The sequence below is a fragment of the Jaculus jaculus genome, chromosome 2 (genome assembly GCF_020740685.1).
Source record: "Jaculus jaculus isolate mJacJac1 chromosome 2, mJacJac1.mat.Y.cur, whole genome shotgun sequence".
Lineage (NCBI taxonomy): Eukaryota > Metazoa > Chordata > Mammalia > Rodentia > Dipodidae > Jaculus > Jaculus jaculus.
Window position 1 is genome coordinate 214,212,170 of NC_059103.1, and position 19,968 is coordinate 214,232,137.

The following is a 19,968-nucleotide window of genomic DNA, read 5'->3' on the forward strand; positions in this document are numbered from 1 at the left end:
AAGAATCCTGAAATGAACAAACTTAGGCCAACAGTGACATGGAGATCTGAGGGAAGGTTTTGGACTGGCCTGTGGGGACAGTGGCATGTGGAGTGACATTCTCAGAGAGAATGTGAGGGGTGGGCACCTGACAGCCAGGTGGATGCCACAACCATTCTGTGGACATCAGCCAGGAGATCTTGAACACAGTGGTGGTGGTGGCAGAGATCGTGGCCCAACGTGAGTATCTCTTGTAGGACTCCTTCAGACTGTCCCTGCTGAACAGCTCTGGCTGATGGATTAGAGAATCAGAAAGTCACAGAGGACAGGGCTGAGGGGCAGTGACAGGGAGACAGGGAAAGGTATGCTCTGAGGACCTCTTGGAAAGCCCAAAGGGTGACAGAAAGGCCTATATGACAGTAAACAGGTGTCCCTTCTAAAGAAGGCAGAGTTAAGAGACTAGCACAGTGGTTAAAGGTACTTGCTTGCAAAGTCAGCCTGCCCGGGGTTCAATTCCCCAGTCACCCATGTAAAGCCAGACAGGCACTTGTTTAACAAGAGTCCCTGGTGTACATGTGCAAGCAAATACACACACGCGCGCACACACATGAAAGCAAAATCAGAAAATGGACATGAGACCCTGTTCCAAGCACTCAGAGCCCCCACGCTGCTGCAGTACGGGATGGAGCTGCCTGTCCTCTACTTCCAGTGCACAGTTCTGAGCCTGCGCCTGGACTCCAGCAGCTCTGTTTGGCATCTTCCACTGTGAAGGGGCCACCAATGCTCTGGCCAAACTGAAAGTCCTGCTGGGTTTGCAGGTCCCTTCCGCAAGCCCCCAAAACAGTCCTAACACCCCAGCAGCACTGCTCCCAGGCTGAGCCTCCAACCACTGGCAGTCTCTCCAGGACATGTAGTGAGTAAAGGTGACCAGGAGCGACGCTGGGACGCTGCTCCTGCTTGAACACTTGGCTCTGGTCCATGCGTTCCCTGTTCCTGGCATTCGGCTTCCCTTCTGCGCCCAATCTCTGCTCGGGACTTCATGACTACACATCTGTCTGATTGCGTCTCTGGACTGTTTGACCCTTCCCTAAGCAGAAGCCAAGTCAATGCATCAGACACACACAACCACAGAACCACCCACACACGTTCTGTGGTCATCCTGTCCTCAGGACAAACTGAGCCTCCTTAGCCCAGCACCTTGGGGGAGTTACAGGAGACTATGGTGCAAGAGAGTTGGTACCGGTGACAGCCGTGCCAGGACTTCACGGGGGCGGGCCGCAGCGTCTCCCAAGGTTCAGCACACCGCCTCTGGCTGCTCAGAGAACTCTGGGAGGGAGAAGCAAACTGGGAGGCGGCGGCCAGGTGAGAGCAGGCCAGCTGTGGTGAGGTGAGAACCGGAAATCAGGGAGGGAAAGCGCAGACGCGAAGGGGGAGGCCTGGGGTGGCGCCAGGGTGTGGGTCACTGAAAGCAACGCGAACTGGAGGTGGGGCACGGGGGAAACTTGGTTGGATGTGCTGGCGGGCTGCAGGATACCGGGCAGGGAGCTAGGTGGCCGCTCGAGGCGCGGTTAGGGCGCGGGCGGTGAGGTCTGAACCTAGGCGCGCCTCGGAACAGTGCGCACAGCCTGCGGGACAGCTGAGAGGTGGGAGAGGCTGACGGAACGGGCCGCAGTCACAAAAGGCCAGGGCCTTGGGACTCCCTGGGGAATCCGGTGGTGGTGGATGTGCCCGCTCCAGGCCGGAACGCTGTACTGCCACCAGAGGGCGACGCGAATAGAGCGGACGACATGGTGGGCTGGGTGGGACGAGTGATGCTTGACCCCAGGAGGGCAGGGGGCTGGGGCGCTGAAGGCCACACAGGCAGTGCTGGCCCGGGGAGAGGAGCAGGAAGTGGAGATGGGGGAGCCAGGAGCTCCCGTGACGCCCCTGCCCAGGGAAAGGCTGTAGTGCATGCGTGCTGCAGGCCTGCTCCCCAGCCTACTAGGGCACATGTGCGCGTGTGTACTTACATGCACACACTTGCACACTCATTCACATACACATCAGTGTGTTCATACACTGCATACCATGGTGTCCGGACCCAGGGCAGTTCCCTTCCTGACAGTCTACCCCTCAGCAGAGGAAGGGAGCCCAGGCTCTCACCTGCAGGGGCCTCTGGGTTCTCAGGGTTGGAGGGTGCCCTGGCTATCGGGCCTGTCTTCTTCTGTGATTGACGGTTCTCTTGAAGCTTCCCTGGGGGATGAGGGGGAGTAGTAGTGGTGTTAGGGTGTGAGACGCTTCTCATCCCATCTACTTCAGGAGGCATTTATGGGACACCAATGGGGCTTGGGTCCAGGCCATTAGGGAACTCCCCCGTGAAGCATGGTCATGACTTTAATGGGCAGCCAGGCAGCGTCCTCCAACAGAAAATATACCTTGGACCACGTGACCCCAAGGTCCAGCAGACAGGCCTGCCCCTGCACTTGAAACCCAGAACCCCTTAGGATGTTGTGGCTCCTGGAAGGCCTGGCCCTTAGAAGTCCTGATTGCAGGCCTGACCTCCACCCTCAGTACTGTCCTTCACCCAAACAGTGCTCTGTCCATCCTCCATGCCTTTCTGCCTCTGTCCAACTGAACGCTCAGGACAGTGGCTCTCCATATGCTCCTGGGCAAGAGCAGGATGGGGGGGGGGTGCTGCTCTGGGTAGGGCTGGGCCAGGCAAACCAGTCTGGCCAGTGAAACAGAACTAGCTGGGATGAGGCCTTGGGCGTGGGTGTGAGTCAGTGGCTGAGGCTAGGGAAGCACTGGGGAGGCCACCTGGAGCACCGCCCTTGAAACAGGAAGCCTGGAAAGGAAGGCTGAGGTGGGAGTTGGTCCTGAACCCCCACCCCCATTTCAGAGTGTCAAAGGAGGGCCTCGTGAGAGCTTTATTGCAATGTTCAGAGGAGCTGGACTCCCAGTCAGGACAGCAAGCAGGCTAGACTCTTCCTTTCTCACCTCAGAATGCCATTTAGGACTTTGAAAGCCCAGTGTCTTCACCAGCCCAGTGTGGCTTGAGTCCTCCACACTGGGGCGATGGGGCCCTTCATCTTTATGGGTGCCCAGGCAAATTCAAGCCCAGCAGGACTCCTCCGAGTAGACTGCCTGGGCTTGGCCAGGGTGGGCTGGGGGTCTTTGTGGCTAGTTGGGTTGGGACAGCCTTTCGCCAGCGAGGGACTGAGTCTTTACATTTGGTGTGGCCAGGATGCAGCTGCTGTCCCTGTAGTAACAGTTTGAGTTTCCCGCGCGACCAGGGGTGGGGCGAGGGGTGGGGGGCCTCGGTGCCACCCAGACAGGACTGGGCACGTCCTCCTGCGGCGGTCTAGCTGCATAGAGCCGCCTACAGTTTCTCAGTCTCCCTCCCAGTCTGGCCAGAGAGGCCTGTGGCCCGTAAACTCCTGTGCCCTGTGTCAGCATGTTAGTCAGACTTCTCAGCCTGCCAGGGTGAGCCACCACGCCGCCGCCAAGTCCCTATAAACTCCCTAGCGTAGCCTGGCCCCACCAAGTGGGGCCCATGAGGCCTATAGGCATAGCCAGGGCCTGGAGCTGAGCTATTGTGTGCGGTGCCAGCAAGGGGCAGGAGGACCAGAGGGCTGAGTGTGCTGGGGAGCAAGCAGCCAGTTGTGGCGTCTTGGATGCCCGCTGAGCTGCCCAAGGCAGCCAGTCGATGGGCCGACTCCTGAGGAGCAGAAACCTGGTGAAAGAGGCACTGGTTCCAGAGCCATGTCTGGGAAACGAGGTCGGGCTCGTAAGACCCGAAGCAGGAGGGCAGGCAGGGCCCAGAGAGCAACTGGGCAGCAAGGCCCTGAGGCTGAGCCCCCGCCCCCCAACACAGGGGGCCGTCAGAACCAGACGGGGGTGGCCCTGACACAACACGTGACCAGCACCCAGCTGGCTCCTCAGGGACACTTCAGGGATACCGGGCCAGAGCAGCCACAGGAAGCCTGGAGGCCAGTGCAGGCCACTGCTGCGGACTCAAAACTGGTGCCAGTCCCTGAGCACATGGAAGGCTGTGAGGCTGGGGGCCTCATACCAGCCCTGGGCCCTGAACTGCTGAGACTCCATGAAGTCCAGCTGTGCCTGGCTCAGGAGCAGCTGCTGCTGGAGGACCGGCAGCGGCAGGTCCAGATGCACATGCAGCTGTGGCAGGAGGAGCAGCTGTGGCTGCAGCAGCTGCAGGAGGAGCAGCTGTGGCTGCAGCAGCTGCAGGAGGAGCAGGCCTGGGTGCACATGGAGGGGCTGCAGCTGGCTGTGGCCCTGGAGCAGCTCCGGAGTGAGGGCCTGGAGGCACTGCAAAGCCAAGGCCAGGTAAGGCTTGGAGGGATGTGGGGAGGGGCTTGGGCACAGTGACCACCTGAGCATCCTACAGGTGTGTGGAAGCCAGGAGAGCAGGTCAGTTGTGGGAAACCTCTGTGTGCCCTTCTGCCAAGGGAGGCTGGTGCCTACTGCCCAGGATGCTGCTGAGCCCATCCAAATGCTTAGCAGGCAGGAGCCCCTGAGGGAGGAAATTTGTTTGGAGACGAAGGTGTCCTGGGGCCGGGACAGAGAGCTGCAGGAGCTGTCCTGGGAGTGTGCACATAGGGTGTGGGGTAAGGGCTGGGCGCATGGTTGGCAGGCAGTGGCAGAACAAAGGAGCAGCCCCTGCCTGCAGTCTCCTAGCTGGCTTCTGATCTGGTCCTCCTGCTCTGCTCCCTGTTTCCTGCAGCGTGGTGCCTGGGGCTTGAGATCATGGAGGCAGCACGCCGTGCCGGCACCCATTATCCTCATTCCAGGAGGAAAACCAGCCTCAGACACGGCTGGGGCTATTTTGGGCAACCAGGATCTCACACAGGTGTGGTGTGGAGTCACTGCCACCCCACCAGCTCCAGGGAATCTGGCAGCTTTCTAGAGTACAAAGAGCTGGGCCAGGCACACTTCCATTCTATAGGGCTGTATTGGGACTGTGTGGGTCTCTTGCGGCAGACACAGGCTCCAGGCAGGCAGGACACAAAGCCTGAGAGACACAGCCTGGAAGTGTTCACAGTTGGGATGCAATAAATGGAGCTCAGAGGACAGAAGTAGTAACGACTGAAGGAGAGTAGGTGTTGGGGACGTCCCTTCCTGATGTTCTGCAGGATGCAGGCCAAATGAATTGGCATCTTCCAACCTAGAAGTACTAGGGAGAGGTGCTGGAGGCATGATGCAGAAGGATGGAGCCGAGTGCATGGGCACAAATTTTGCTTTTTATCCCAACTCTTAAGTTTTTTCAGCCACCTATTCCCCTCCCCCCCCCCAACTTCCTCTTGTCTCCTTTCTACCACCAGAGGCTCTAAAACTGTGCTGCTCTGAACACCGTGCCCAGCCCCTAACCCGGCTATAGGGTCCTGGGCAGCAGCAGATGTCTGAGCTCTGAACCACTGGTCTGGTGTGCCCAGGCCCAATGAAGACATCCCCTAAGTCTGCTCAGAGGCAGCCCTGGGTAGCTGCCTAGAAGGTCTCATGGTCAGTGTTGGGGCAATGCCCTAGAGGGCAGAGGGTGCACTCACCAGCAGTAGCTCGTGTCTTGGGTCGAGGGTGGGATGCCTGCCACTTCCCTGTTGCAGCTTTGGCCACCCCCTTCTTACTGCTCATTCTCCTAGGAGTGGGAAGGAAAGGCCGAGGAAGAGTATGCTCAGGAGTGCATAGGGCTGGCCATGCTGCCCTGGCCTAGGGTGAACACATAGCAGGAACACAGGCCCTCTGGCACATTCCTTAACCAGCTCCCTGGCACACTTTCCTGCCCCTGGTTATTTGAGTATATGCCCATGAGCTTGAAAAGGGATGCATGGCAACTGTGTGTCCCCTTCATCTTTGTGTGCTTGTCCCCACAACCCTGACTCAGCCTGTCCTTCCAGGCCCCCAAGTCTGGGTTATGGCACCAGACTCCAGGCTCCAAACCACTGTTGGGACAATGCAAGCTGGAAAGCCTGGACTGTGACACACAGGACTGAGCAGAAATGCTCTGCAGACACATACCATTCACTGCTCCAGAGCCAGGGATGCTGAGCCCAACCCTTGTCCTTCCTCCAACCCCTCTCCTCCTATCCTCGGCAGATGCTGATGTCTGCACCTGGAAGCAATATCGTTTCCCCCTAGTCTGAAGGCTCACCCCAAGTTCATTCCTCTGGGAAACCTCCCTGCCTGCTCCTGGCTGGGTCAGAGGTCTCCAGGGCCCCACAGCCCTTCACTAGGGCCCAATGTACAGCAAGCCCAAGCGGTGCAAACGCTTTGGTAGAGATCTGACCCCACAACTGTGCTCCCCGAAGCCGCCATGGATGCGGTAGAATGCTACTGGGTGTTTGGAGGACTTAGTAAAATGGTGTAATCCTGAAAATGTGACAGGGGTGACTGAAGGCTGTCTGGAAGAAAAGACTCAGGCAGGATAGTGGGGAAAGGTAGCTTGGGGTGGGAGTGGTAGGCAGGGGAGGTGGCTTTAACAGATGGTTGAGTACAGGCAAGGTCTAAGTGGGGAAGCAGCCCTAAGTGAGGGTCCAAGAAGGAACTGGGCAGACTAGGAACGGGGGTGGGGGGGGGCGGTAACTGAGTGCTAGAATGCATAAGCTGGGGGTGGCATGGGAGGGGCTGGTGTGTGCTTGAGTTCAGTATTGCAGCATCTTGGGTGCATAAGGGACTCTAGTGTGAGGGGACTTCCCTGTGTGAGCCCAGGATCCGTGGGTATGAGAGCTCTTGTCTGTGTGAGATGTGGTCCTCCGTATGACGGGGTGTGTGGAGCTTGGTGTGCAAGGTCTATGTGTGGGAGCGGTCTACCGTGTTTGTAAGTCATTCGGAGTCCACTTGTGCCTAGGGGTCCCACGTGTTTAACGGTCGGTCAGTGTTTGCTGAACCCCCTGAACGTCAGGGGGTTTGGTGGGGGTTCTTCACTTAATGCCTGTAGTTTCCAGATCAAAGGCTGAGCTTCGTGCTCCTGGCCTGGGGGAGCCTGAGGTGTGAGGAGGTCTCGTGTGTGCGTTGGGTGCCCGCGCCCGTCTCTTGGTGGGCGTCGGCAACGCCCCCACGCCTCACCTGTCTGCTCCTCAACGCTCCCAGGCGAGAAGCCACGCCCCGCGCGTGGGGCCGACCAGTTTCCTAGCAACTGAGCCGGAACTTCCGAGTCACCCCGACTTCCGGGGCGAGGGTCAAGGGTCACATGTAGGGGCTTCAGCGTTCTGTTCATCGATGGGCTCGAGGGTGCCCGGGGCGGAGGTCCCGGAACGGGGGGCCCTTTGGTCCGGGGACGCGCCAGCCGAAGCGCGGGGTGCGGCCGGCGGGGCGCGCGGGGGTCCCGGTGGGGCTCGGGGGACCGGTCGGGGGTCCGGGCGGGATCGGGGGACGGGGCGGCGGCGGCGCCGGAATGCGGGCGCGTCGGGGTGGGGCGCCCCGCCCAGGTGCTGCCCGGGCAGGCAGGAGGCCGAGCGCGCGGGCGGGCGGGGCGGGGGCGGCGCGTGAATCAGGCCGGGCGGGCGGGCGCGCCGCGCCGGGGAGTGGCTGCCGGACCGACGGGACCGCGAGGCCGCTGGGCGGCGGTGGGCTGCTGCTGCCCCTGTGCCGAGACCCCGCGCACCTGGCCAGGTAGGGCCCCGTGGCCGGGCCGGCGGGGCGGGGGCCGCGGGCTCACCTGGGTCGGGCCGCGGGGCTGGGGCAGTGAAAATGAGTGCTTGCGTGGCCGGGGCTGGGGTCTTCGGACTTCCGAATGACAGGTTTCTCCGCACACCAGCCCAGGACGGGCAAAGGGAAAGGGGGCCCTGACCCTACGTGGATCTGCTGGATTGCCCCGCCCTGATTTCGCCCTCGCGGCCTGCCTGGAGGCTGGGCACGGCCTAGACCCTTCCTGGGGACATGCCCCCTGGACCGTCATGGCCTTGAGTGTCCAGGGCTGGATCCTCGAGTGGAGGGCAGAGAGAATGGGAGAGGCCTCTTATCCTTGTTCCAATGTCCCTGGACTGGGTGGGCGGACAGAACACCTGGCTTGGGTAGCGGCTACTTTCCTGGTCAATAGCACCCTTTGGCCTGGCCTGCTAGTGCCTGCCCTGCAAGTTATGAACCATGACTTCTGTGCACCACGCCCGTGAATCCCACCGCCCATTCCACCTCCTCACTTTCTAATTCCCTCCCCTACTTGGACACAGTCACCCAGGTCCCATGGTGTTCCCCATCCAGACTCGGGAAGTCTACTAGCTACCTGGTAGGAAGGGTGGGTCTGTGCTGTGGAGGTGAAGGGCCTAGACACTGACTCTCTTCAGGTTGGAGGTCATAGGCAGAGGGTTCTAGCTAAGTCACTGGTTTGGATGGGGTGGGACCCTTTCTCGTGCAGGGCCCCAGGTGGATAGGCAAATCCGGTAGTGGAGGCTGGATTCACCGCTGACAGGAGTGGTCACTTCCCAGTCCATAGTCCAGAGGGGTGCTTACTCTTAAAATAGGTAAAGCATAAGGTCATCGCAGGTTGTGATTGACAGCTCTGAGGCCAGGAGGTCCTATAGTGACCACTCAGGACTGAGGTGCCCAGGGTGCCAACCATTAGCGTCTGTGCCGGCTCCTCACCACAGAATCCACAGACTTCTCCCTAGTACCTAAAGACTGAGAATTACCGAGTGCCCTTTAGCTCGTCTTCCTCCCACCATGGAAGTGCCCTTAAAATGAACAAGCTGGGTGCTGTACGAAGCCTGCCCCAGCTAACAGTTGGGCTGCCTTGATCCATCCAAGACAGTGCCCCGCTGCACATGGGAGGCAGGAGAAGTGTCTGCAGTCAGGGCAATGCCCCAAGTGGAAAGTCAGGGCCACTCCACCTGGGGCCAGAGGACACGGAGATCCTCACCTCCTAGCTCTCCATTTTGCTTGTACTCATAAGTTAACGTGTCACATACGGCTCTGGGAAAGGCAGGCATCACGGCTCCTTGCTTGGTGTACAGCAGGACCCTCGCCCCCTCTCCGCACTTTATCAGGCTAGTGTGTGAGCAGAGCAAGCCAGCGCCCGTACTCGTCGGTATCACTCAGCCACACCTTGAGGCACACTCCTGTCTGGGCAGAACTACTTCCTAGTCCAGAGCAACATCTGGGAATCTGTGTGCTAGGATAGGCAGGAATCCCTTCCACTCACTCTGGAGAATGAATGCCCTAGGGTCGGCTCACTCCATCCCTCACTGCTCCCCTGGTTCAGAGGGCAGCGAGTTTCCAGGTATTCAGTCTAATGGGTTCCCCAGGGGCAAGCCTCCCCCGCCGGCCAACAGAGGCCATTCCACTAGAGGGCAGAAGTTCCCAGGGCTGACAGGAGTAGCTAGTGCTTGCTGTGGAGGTGGGAGGCCTCATGAAGCTCAGGATGAGACCTGTCTGCAGCAGAGGCTCTGACTTCATGCTTAATGCAGCCTTGAGAGGGTGGTGACCCAGGAACTGGAAAGGTCCCTGGTGCCATGGAGCTAAACTTGGCAGGACAGGACTCTAGGGGAGCTAGGTCTGAGAGGGTGTGAAGTACAGGCCCTGCTGGGGGTATTGACCCCCAGGGACTGGCCCAGGGATGCTTTGGCTAAGATGACAGTGACAAGTGAGGGTTGGTGCTGGGAAGGAGGGATGACGATGGACAGGTCAGGGCTGAGAGGTCAGTGAAAGGGTTTGGGGGTCCAAGTGTGAAGTCCTAAGGATGTGGAGGAGGTGTGGCTGTGGGTAGGGTTTAAGTCATCACCCCACGATGAGTCAGTCTCCGCCCTGTGCTGTGCTCACCTTGGGTCTGAGTGTCTCATCACTCCTTCACTGTGTCTCCCAGGTGGTGGAGACAGTGCCAGCATTTTTTTCTATTTAGGTGGTGTCCCATTGCTGGCGGGGTGGGGGGTGTCTCCATTTAATTACTTACTTGTACCACTTTGCATCAGGGTTTACTTGGGCACTGAAGGAATTGAACTAAGATCAGCAGGCTTGGCAAGCAAGTACCTTTAGCTGCTAAGGTATCTCCCCAGCCCCAGTGCTGACTTCTGGAGGAGACAAAATGTTGGGGAGATGGGCTGGAGAGATGGTTGATAAGTTTAGGTGCTTGCCTGTAAAGCCTAAGGACTCAAGTTTGATTCCCCAGGACCCATCTAAGCCAGATGCACAAGGAGGCACATGTTCCTCTCTACCTGCCTCTTTCTCTCAAATAAATAAGAAAAAAATACTGGGGAGGAAGAGGAGGAGGGGCAACAAAAATGTTTTAAAATAAGAGAAAGCAGAATATCATACTGGATTACATTTGTGTATCAACCAACACTATATATAAATTTTATTTATTTGAGTCAGAGGGAGAGAGTGAGTGAGAATGGGCACACCAGTGCTTCCAGCCATTGGAAATGAACTCCAAACACGTGGGCCCCTTGTGCATCTGGCTAACGGGTCCTGGGGAAGTGGACCTTGGTCCTCTGGCTTTGCAGTCAAATGCCTTAATTGCTAAGTCAGCCCCTTCAACGCATTTTTTAAAAGTTTTTAAAATTCATTTTTATTTATTTATTTGAGAGTGACAGAGAGAATGGGCGCACCAGGGCCTCTAGCCACTGCAAACGAACTCCAGACGCGTGCACCCCCTTGTGCATCTGGCTAACATGGGTTCTGGGGAATCGAGCCTCAAACCCGGGTCCTTGGGCTTCACAGGCAAGCACTTAACTGCTAAGCCATCTCTCAAGCCCCCCCCCCCCGAACACATTTTTAAATCTGTTTTTATTTTCAAAAATATACTTGAGAGTTTTGGATGCACCAGGACCTCCTGCCACTAAAAAAGAACTCCAGACACATGCTAGCTACTCTGTGTGTCAATCTGGCTCTATGTGGCTACTGGAGTATCAAACCCAGGTGGTCAGGCAATTCAAAGCAAGTTCCTTTAAACACGGAGCCATATACCCAGCCCTAACTTACTTATTCTTATAGGTTTAGGGGCCCACAAATTACGTGGGGCCATGAATGCTGTAACCCTGAAGAAGAGGCGAGGAGCTACAGCCCCTGCCCAGAAGCTGAGGCAGGCACTGGCAGTCTCTAGGGTCTGGTGAAATAGTCCTATCCCATTCCCAAGAAGGGGAGTCAGGGCTGAGGACCTAAGGCCTTTGTCCCACTAGGAGCATCCTTCCCAGACGTGGGCTGAATGAACACACGATCTCCAGCAGCTCCACGAGTGAGGATAGGGAAGAGGTCCCTGCATGCCCTACTTCATGTATCTTTTACTCTTCTAGGCCCCTGGCCCCAACATGGCCCGTCGTTCCCAGAGCTCTTCTCAGGGGGACAACCCACTGGCACCAGGGTACCTACCTCCTCACTACAAGGAGTACTACCGCTTGGCCGTAGATGCACTGACTGAGGGGGGGCCAGAAGCCTATAGCCGCTTCCTGCAAGCCGAGGGGGCACCTGACTTCCTGTGCCCTGAGGAACTGGAACACGTGAGCCGCCACCTGCAACCCCCACAGCATGTGGCTCGGGAGCCTCGTGAAGGCAGCCCTCCTCCTGTGGACATGGATGGCTCCTCAGGCACATACTGGCCAGTAAACTCAGATCAGGCTGTGCCTGAACTGGACCTGGGCTGGCCCCTGACCTTTGGCTTCCAGGGCACTGAGGTCACCACACTTGTACAGCCACCACCACCGGACAGCCCCAGCATCAAGGATGAAGCTCGAAGGATGATCCGTTCTGCCCAGCAGGTGCATCGTCATGGGCCTGGCGGGTAGTGGAGGACAACCTGAGCTGGAGCTGAAAGCTTGAGTAGGAGGGTGAAGGAGCAGTACAAGTGTGGCTGGTGCTAGTGGGGGAGGGGCATGGCTGCCAGCCAGGCCTTGGGGACAGCAGCAGAGGGTCCCAGCTGCGCGAGAGGCTTCCTGCAGAGTTCTTCCATGGTCACCCAGAAGTTGGTATGTGCAGACTGCACACACTTGCTGCCCAGGGTCTGAAAGTCAGGGGCTTTGGAATGTCGGGATCCTCCTAAGGGACTGGTATTCTCCAGGCCTGCCTTGTCCATCCAACCCCTGCAAACAGTTGGTAAACAACAAAAAAACCTGTTAAACTGGAAGACTGGCTCATGCCTGTCATCCTAGCACTTGAGAGGCTGAGGCAGGAGGATCACCAGGAGTTGGAAGCCAGCCTGAGTTTCACAGTTCCAGGCCAGTGTGGGTTGTAGAGTATGACCCTATCTCAAAAGAAAAAAGAAGGGCTGGAGAGATGGCTTAGCGGTTAAGCGCTTGCCTGTGAAGCCTAAGGACCCCGGTTCAAGGCTCCGTTCCCCAGGTCCCACGTTAGCCAGATGCACAAGGGGGCGCACGCGTCTGGAGTTCGTTTGCAGAGGCTGGAAGCCCTGGCGTGCCCATTCTCTCTCTCCCCCTCTATCTGTCTTTCTCTCTGTGTCTGTCACTCTCAAATAAATAAATAAATAAATAAAAGTTTAAAAAAAAAAAGAAAAGGCTACAAAACCTAGGAAGACTAGACTAAAGTAGCAGAACCAGGTGGTAAAGAGCCCATTTCTAAATTTTTTGTTTTTATTTGAGAGCAACAGACATAGAAAGAAGCAGATAGAGAATGGGCATGCCAGGGCCTCTAGCCACTGCAAACGAACTCCAGGTGCATGTGCTACTTTGTGCATCTGCTTTATTGTGGGTACTGGAGAATCAAGCCTCGAAGCGGTGCTCTTAGGCTTCATAGGCAAGCGCTTAGCCGCTAAGCCATCTCTCCAGCCCAAGAGCCCATTTTTTTCGGGGGGGGGGGCGGGTTTGAGGTAGGGTCTCACTCTACCCCAGGGTGGCCTGGAACTCATGGCAATCGTCCTACCTCTGCCTCCCCAGTGCTGGGATTAAAGGCATACGCCACCATGCCCGGTTTACCAAGAGCCCATTTCTAAGCCGGATATGGTGGCACATGCCTTTGGGAGGCAGAGGTAGAAGCATCATCATGAGTTCCAGATCATCCTGATACTCCATAGTGAATTCCAGGTCAGCCTGGGCTAGAGCGAGACCCCACCTCAAAAAAAGTAAAAGAAAACCTACTTCTGCTCCTGCTCCAAGCAGTGAACCCCCTTTCAGCCTGATGTTCTGCCCTGATCTCTGTCCTGGGGTTCAGGCATCTCAGACAACTCAGGGTCCGTGGAATTGCAGGGGCTCCCCTTGCTTTCCCCTGCAAATGAAGCACCTCCAAAAAGGTGTGGGCCTCAGGCTCCCTGTGGACCACCACCTGTCAACTGCCTCATGTAGGTCCCTTCCACCTACCTACCTTCCCATTCACAGCCACTCTCCTGTGGAGTGGGCTACTGGCCGTTCTGTTCTGTAGTGCTTGTGGGTGAAGTGGTGGCCTCCCATCTCTGGGAGTGTGGTTGGGGAAGGGAGTGGCTGGGGGCCCTGGCTCCCCTGACGCGGAGTGCACTCCCCAGGTGGTGGCTGTAGTGATGGACATGTTCACCGACGTGGACCTGCTCAGTGAGGTGCTGGAAGCGGCCGCCCGCCGCGTCCCGGTCTACATTCTGCTGGATGAAATGAACGCACAGCACTTCCTGGACATGGCTGACAAATGCCGCATCAATCTGCACCACGTGGATGTGAGTGACTGGGCTGGGGGTGGGGGGGAGGAGAGGAAGCTTTGGAGAAGACCTGACTGCTCCCTCTCCCCAGTTCCTACGGGTGCGCACGGTGGCGGGCCCCACCTACTACTGCCGCACTGGGAAGTCGTTCAAGGGTCATGTGAAGGAGAAGTTCTTGCTGGTGGACTGCGCTGTGGTGATGAGCGGGAGCTACAGGTGTGCCCGGCTGGGACGGGGGGGGGGGCGGGGGTTCCTCGGCCCTAGCCCTCCCACAGACCCTCTCGTTTGGCCCAGTTCCCTCCCACAAAACCCTTCTCTCCAGGAGCCCCCTCCTGTAACACAGCCCACCAACACAGATCCTTTCAGACTAGGGACCCTGCCTGTCCAGAGGGAGCCCCCGGGCTTTTGTAGCTCTACTCTCTTCCCCTGACTTTGGCCAACCTATTCGCAGCTTCATGTGGTCCTTCGAGAAAATCCACCGCAGCCTGGCTCACGTGTTCCAGGGAGAGCTGGTCTCCAGCTTCGACGAGGAATTCCGCATCCTTTTTGCACAGTCAGAGCCACTGGTGCCTTCAGCTGGGGCTCTAGCCCGCATGGATGCCTATGCCCTGGCTCCGTATTCAGGGGCAGGGCCCCTGGCTGGCATACCTGGTGGTGGGGCGCCACCACCTTTCTCCTTCCCTAAGCGGGCACACCTCTTGTTCCCACCACCCCGGGAAGAAGGCCTGGGCTTCCCCTCCTTCCTAGACCCCGACCGACACTTCCTATCTGCCTTCCGCCGGGAGGAGCTGTCCAGGATGCCAGGAGGTACTCTGGAGCCACATGCCGGGCTGCGGTCACTGCGTGCAGCGGAGGGTCCCGGTCCCGGAGGAGAGTTCGCGGGCCCACGGGGCTTCTTCCAGGCTCGGCACCTGGAGATGGACGCCTTCAAGCGTCACAGCTACGGGGCTGACGGCGCTGGGGCGGTGGAGAACTTCGCAGCAGCGCGGCAAGTGTCCCGGCAGACGTTCCTTAGTCACGGCGACGACTTCCGCTTCCAGACCAGCCACTTCCACCGAGACCAGCTCTACCAGCAGCACTACCAATGGGACCCACAGTTTGCACCTGCGCGCCCACAGGGCCTGTTCGAGAAGCTTCGCGCTGGCCGCCCTGGCTTCGCAGACCCTGACGACTTTGCGCTGGGCGCGGGTCCTCGCTTCCCCGAACTTGTCGCCGACGGGCACCAACGGCTGGAGTATGTGCCGTCCAGCGCATCGCGGGAGGTGCGCCACGGCTCGGACCCCGCCTTCGGAGCTGGCGCCCGTGGCCCGGAGCCCAGCGGGGCCTTGCGCGCCAACCTAGGCCAGCGGTTTTCGTGCCAAGCAGTGGCGAAGCAAGGCCTGGACACCGCTCCGGAGGCGGAGGCAGAACGCCGGGGTGGGACCGAAGGACGGGCCGGGCTTCGGCACTGGCGCCTTGCCTCCTACCTGAGTGGCTGCCATGGGGACGATGGGGGCGAGGAGGGCTTGCCCATGGAGGCCGAAGCCTACGAAGACGACGTGCTAGCTTCTGGCGGCCGAGACCTGCTCCCCTCCGCCTTCCGCACCCCTGCAGCCCTCCCAGCCAAGGGCCCGATGCCGGGCTCCGGAAGTGGCGGCGGGGACAGCTCCGAGCGCGAGGGCCCCGAGGAGATGGGCCTGTTAAAGCAGGATTCGTTCCGCTCGCGCCTGAACCCACTCATCCAGCGCAGCTCCAGGTTGCGCTCCTCGCTCATATTCGCCTCGCAGGCAGAGGGTGTGAGTGGGGCCTCGGCAGCCACCACCGAGAAAGTGCAGCTGCTGCACAAGGAGCAGACCGTGAGCGAAACTCTGGGTCCCAGCGGGGACGCTGTGCGCTCCACGGCCTCCGCCAAAGTGGCTGAGTTACTAGAGAAATACAAGGGCCCGGCCCGGGACCCTGGCGGGGCAGCGGGGACCGTCACTGTCTCGAGCCACAGCAAGGCTGTCGTATCTCAGGCCTGGAGGGAGGAGGTGACAGCACCAGGTGGAAAAGGAACTGAGCGCCGCAGCCTTGAGAGCTGCCTGCTGGACCTGCGCGACTCTTTCGCGCAGCGACTGCACCAGGAGGCGGAGCGACACCCGGGAGCCGCTTCCCTCACTGCTGCTCAGCTACTCGACACCCTCGGCCGGAGTGGCACCGACCGCCTGCCCTCACGCTTCCTCACTACCCAGGGCTGCTCCATGTCCCCGCAAGGGCGGGACAGCCCTCCCCCAGAAGGGTCTGGAGCGCACCAAGTGCCTAATTCTGAGCCAAAAGGGAGCCCCACCTCAACCTACCCGGAACGGAAGGGCAGCCCCACGCCTGGGCTTCCCAATCGGAGAAGCAGCCCAACCACGGGGTTTACTGAACCGAAGGGGAGCCCCACTTCGCCCTACCCGGACCGTAGAGGCAGCCCGGTTCCTCCAGTGCCAGAGCGCAGGAGCAGCCCTGTGCCACCTGTACCTGAGCGCAGAGGCAGTCTCACCTTCTCGGGGGAGCCTCCAAAGACTGGGTCTGCAGAGGAGGTGGCTGTCGGCCCCATGGAAGTCCTGCGAAAGGGCTCCCTCCGCATCAGGCAGCTGCTGAGCCCCAAGAGTGAGCGGCGTGGGGAGGACGAGGGCGGCTTCCCAGTCCCGCAAGAGAACGGGCAGCCTGAAAGCCCCCGGCGAGCGTCCCTAGGCCGAGGTGACAGCGCGGAGGCTGCTGCGGCGGATGATCGAGGTCCAAGGGCGCGCCTGGCTTCTGCTACGGCTAATGCCTTGTACAGCAGCAACCTGCGGGATGACACGAAGGCCATTTTGGAGCAAATCAGTGCCCATGGCCAGAAGCACCGTGTGGTCCCTGCCCCGGGCCCACCCCACAGCAGTCCTGAGTTAAGCCGCCCAACAGTTGCAGGAGACCTGGCTCCAGACATGTCCGACAAGGACAAATGTTCAGCCATCTTCCGCTCAGACAGCCTAGGGACGCAAGGCCGGCTTAGCCGCACACTGCCGGCCAGCGCCGAGGAGCGCGACAGGCTGCTGCGCCGCATGGAGAGCATGCGCAAGGAGAAGCGCGTCTACAGCCGATTCGAGGTCTTCTGCAAAAAAGAAGAAGCTGGCGGAAACGGGGCAGGAGAAAGCCTGGCAGAGGAGGACACCAGGGACAGCAAGATTGGCAAGTTCATGCCCAAAATCCTGGGCACATTCAAAGGCAAGAAATGAGTCTCCTGGTCCTTCATCAGTGCCGCCTTATACCCAGTGTACCTGTCTGGCCAGATGTTCCCTGCCCGTGTTTTGGAGTGATCACTGCCAGGCCCTGGTGTCAAAGCAGTTTGAGACCTGGCTAAATACCGCCTGAGCTTAGCAACACTTGAACTCCTCTGACAGCTGTAACTGCCTCTCACCTTTAGCATCTCTTCCCTGGGAACTTTGCCCTTTCCTCTGCCCTGTGCTTTTTCCTCAGCATCCTCCTCACTTCTGCCTCCACCATGTCTTGAGCTCAGGTCTCCTATGGGCCCTCATTCACCTCAGGGACCCCTTTCTGTGTGCCTTATTACCCAATTTCCCAGGGGGCCTTTCACTTGGTGCCTCGGTTTTTCCCAGAGCCTTTTGCCTCGGGGCTGCTTTTCTCAGGACATGCATCTTCTCACCAGCGTCCTGGGTCTGCTGCCTCTACCCGTTGAGAGCCCCATCTTCATCCCAGTCTCCTTTGCTGGGCCTCAGTTTCTTTGCTCCAACCCTGTCTCCTCCCGGCCTCCTGGCACTGTCTTCTTTACCATCTTGCTATGGGGAAGCAGGGCTTGTTGTAGGCAGTTTGTGAGGAAGGGGCTGCCTCAGCCAGGTCTATCCACCTCAGCAAATCCCTGGGGTGGGGGCATCTGTGGAGGAACCAGTATGGAGAATACTGGTCCTTGAAACACAATAAACAAGCACAATGAGCAGTCTGGTGGATTCCCTGTGGCCCAGCCTCATTACACATTTCCCACACAGGTGAAAGCCAAGTCTTGGAAAGAGGCAAGGAGAGTGCTTGTCCTTGTTAAAGGACAGAGGACAAGGTGTGGTACAGCCTGAGTTCAAGCCATAACCATAAAGCACAGCCTTTTGCCCAGCACATCCCAGTTCCGTCCTTGTCTTTAGTACTATCCTGCCATCACATACAATTCGTCCAAGGCCTCTGGCTTACACTATACTCTTTTACCTCCAGAGTGGTTTTAACTGATTTGAAATGACACTACCACCAAAGGTTTAAAAGGACTTCCCACTGCTAGGTATTGACACTGGGAAATGTGTTTCTGTAGTCTGTTGTTTCTTTCCAGATTGTGTGTATGACCTCCAAGAGGAAAAAGACGAGAACAAGGCCACCAAGCAGTTCCTTCCAACTTCAGCGGCTGGGGAAGGGAGGGCTCTAGGTCCTGGGAGGTGGCCCTTTTCCATCATGTCAGTTCACTGTTGGAGTCCCAGAGTAGGAGTGTGCAGAATTTGTCTTGTTGCTGGAACGGAACACCTGGCCAGCAGCAGCCTGGGAAGAAAAGCGTTTATTCTGGCTTACAGCTTTAAGGGCAACTTTCACCGCGGCAGGGAGAGCGTGGCTGAGCAGACAGCTGAGCATCAACTCTGGTCTCATCCACTGGAAAGAAGGAACAAGAGTAAGCTGCATTCACACTGTTAAGGGGGCTGGATGATCAAAGTCTGGAGACCACCCCTAATGAGCACCTCCTCCTCCACCTCTCAAAGGCCCCACAACTTTCCAAAATTGCCACCAGCTGGGGACTAAGTATTAAAAATATGTAAGGCTACAGAGGATATTCAAAGTACCATATTCTGTCCCTCACCCCCATAGACTCATAGTCATCTCACATTGCAAAATGCATCCAGTCCAAGAGTCCCCATAGTCTTTATTCATCCCAATATTGTTTAATAGTCTTAAGTTCAAAGTTGCTTCTGAAACTCAAGACCTTTTTTTTTTTTTTTTTTTTTTTACTTTTTCAAAATATTTTTATTTATTGAGAGTCAAAGAGAAAGAGAATGTATGGGCACATCAGGGACCCCCACCCCTGTAAAATCCAGATACATGGACCACTGTGTATCTGGCTTTACATGCATACTGGGAAATTCAACCCAGGGTGTGTAGCTCTACAAGCAAAAACCTTAAAACATTGAGTGATTTCTCTAGCCCACTGCGGTGGTTTAATTCAGGTGTCCCCCTGAATTAAATACCCATAAACTTAGGTGTTCTGAATGCTAGGTTCCCAACTAGAATTAAGTAATTGAGAATTAACGCCTTCTGGAGGCAGTGTATTGTTGGGAGCAGGCTTATGGGTGTTATAGCCAGTTTCACCATTTCTTGACTGTGAGCCCTGTAAAAATCTGTAAAAAAAAAAAAAGCACAAGTTAACTGATTCCAAGACATACTGCACAGAGTAAACATCCTCATTTCAAAAGGGACCATTTGGGCATAGCAACAAAAGACTGGACCAAGGCGCAGTCCAGACATCAGATCCTCCAGCTCCGTGTCTGGCACCTGGGATTCTTGATGAAATCCTCTGGGCTCCAAAAGGCTGGGGCAACTCCATTCCTCCAGCTGTGCTCATAACTCAGGCAGAATCCATCTGAACCTGAAGCTTTCCTTGGTGGCTCTCCCATATCCTGGCATCTCCAACAGCCTGGAGTTTCCACTGCAACCCATATTTCATCCTTCATGGCTCCTTATGGCCTCCATGTTGAAACTATCACCCTGCTTCACATCACCTAGCAGTTCTCTCAGAACCATGCACACTTCAATGACCCTCCTCTCCTGCATTTGTCATACTTCCAAAATCAGTACCAAGTGGTGATAGTGCCAAATTTCTAAGTCCAGGGGGGTTGTGACTTTGTGGAACAGGAAACTCCTTCAGTATTTGTTTGTCAGGCTCCCTCCTTTCAGGCAGATCAGCACTCCTATTGTCCCAGTGTAGAGCAGCTGGCCCATCCTCATTGATGGTAATCTCTTAACAGTTGCAGCTGAAGTTGCCTAAGATTAGCCCATGTTCCCTTTTGTGCCAAATTTTCCATCTTTTGTATCCTTCTGCTCTGTATTTTCCTCCACTAAACATACCAGTCCATTACTCTTAAGTTCAGCTTTGCTCAAGTTCTTAGGACATGGGCAGAACACAGCCAGAATGTCATACAATTTGCCTGTAACCAAGTTTCTGACAAAGTTCTCTCTCCTTTCTGAAGTCTTATAAGCTGTGTCTCCATAGTCCGTACTTCTCTCTACATTGTAGTTTTTCTAAAGGTATTTACTTTGCTCAAGTTCTTAGGACATGGGCAGAACACAGCCAGAATGTCATACAATTTGTCTGTAACCAAGTTTCTGACAAAGTTCTCTCTCCTTTCTGAAGTCTTATAAGCTGAGTCTCCATAGTCTGTACTTCTCTCTACATTGTAGTTTTTCTAAAGGTATTTATTTATTTG

At 57.1% G+C, this 19,968-nt stretch overlaps 2 protein-coding genes and 1 long non-coding RNA gene across 6 annotated transcripts in view; 1 reads left to right on the forward strand and 2 right to left on the reverse strand.

The window, feature by feature from the left end:
- The window catches only part of Iqank1 (IQ motif and ankyrin repeat containing 1), a 55,943-nt gene extending 50,336 nt beyond the window's left edge, over positions 1–5,607 (reverse strand). The window contains exons 1-2 of the mRNA XM_045142854.1: positions 5,523–5,607; positions 2,122–2,211 (exon numbers count right to left, since the gene is read on the reverse strand). Of these exons, the coding sequence (XP_044998789.1) occupies positions 2,122–2,211; positions 5,523–5,607 (175 nt within the window). The remainder of the gene's footprint in view (positions 1–2,121; positions 2,212–5,522) is intronic.
- Fam83h (family with sequence similarity 83 member H) lies at positions 1,319–17,456 on the forward strand. 4 transcript variants are annotated; one of them, XM_045142852.1, is made up of 5 exons: positions 1,319–1,366; positions 11,196–11,657; positions 13,370–13,534; positions 13,608–13,732; positions 13,968–17,456. In XM_045142852.1, exons 2-5 carry the CDS (start codon positions 11,211–11,213, stop codon positions 16,735–16,737), a joined length of 3,507 nt encoding a protein of 1,168 aa, XP_044998787.1. In that variant the 5' UTR covers positions 1,319–1,366; positions 11,196–11,210; the 3' UTR covers positions 16,738–17,456. The 4 variants fall into 4 exon arrangements, with proteins under 4 accessions (XP_044998787.1, XP_044998785.1, XP_044998788.1 ...); XM_045142850.1 differs by lacking the exon at positions 1,319–1,366 and adding an exon at positions 4,287–4,305; XM_045142853.1 differs by lacking the exon at positions 1,319–1,366 and adding an exon at positions 7,192–7,270.
- Positions 10,773–13,533, reverse strand: LOC123458589. The gene is made up of 3 exons (XR_006635727.1): positions 13,213–13,533; positions 12,990–13,131; positions 10,773–11,978 (listed from the first exon to the last, which is right to left on the reverse strand). It is a non-coding gene; the product is annotated as an uncharacterized LOC123458589 (long non-coding RNA).
- Positions 17,457–19,968: the final 2,512 nt, after the last annotated feature.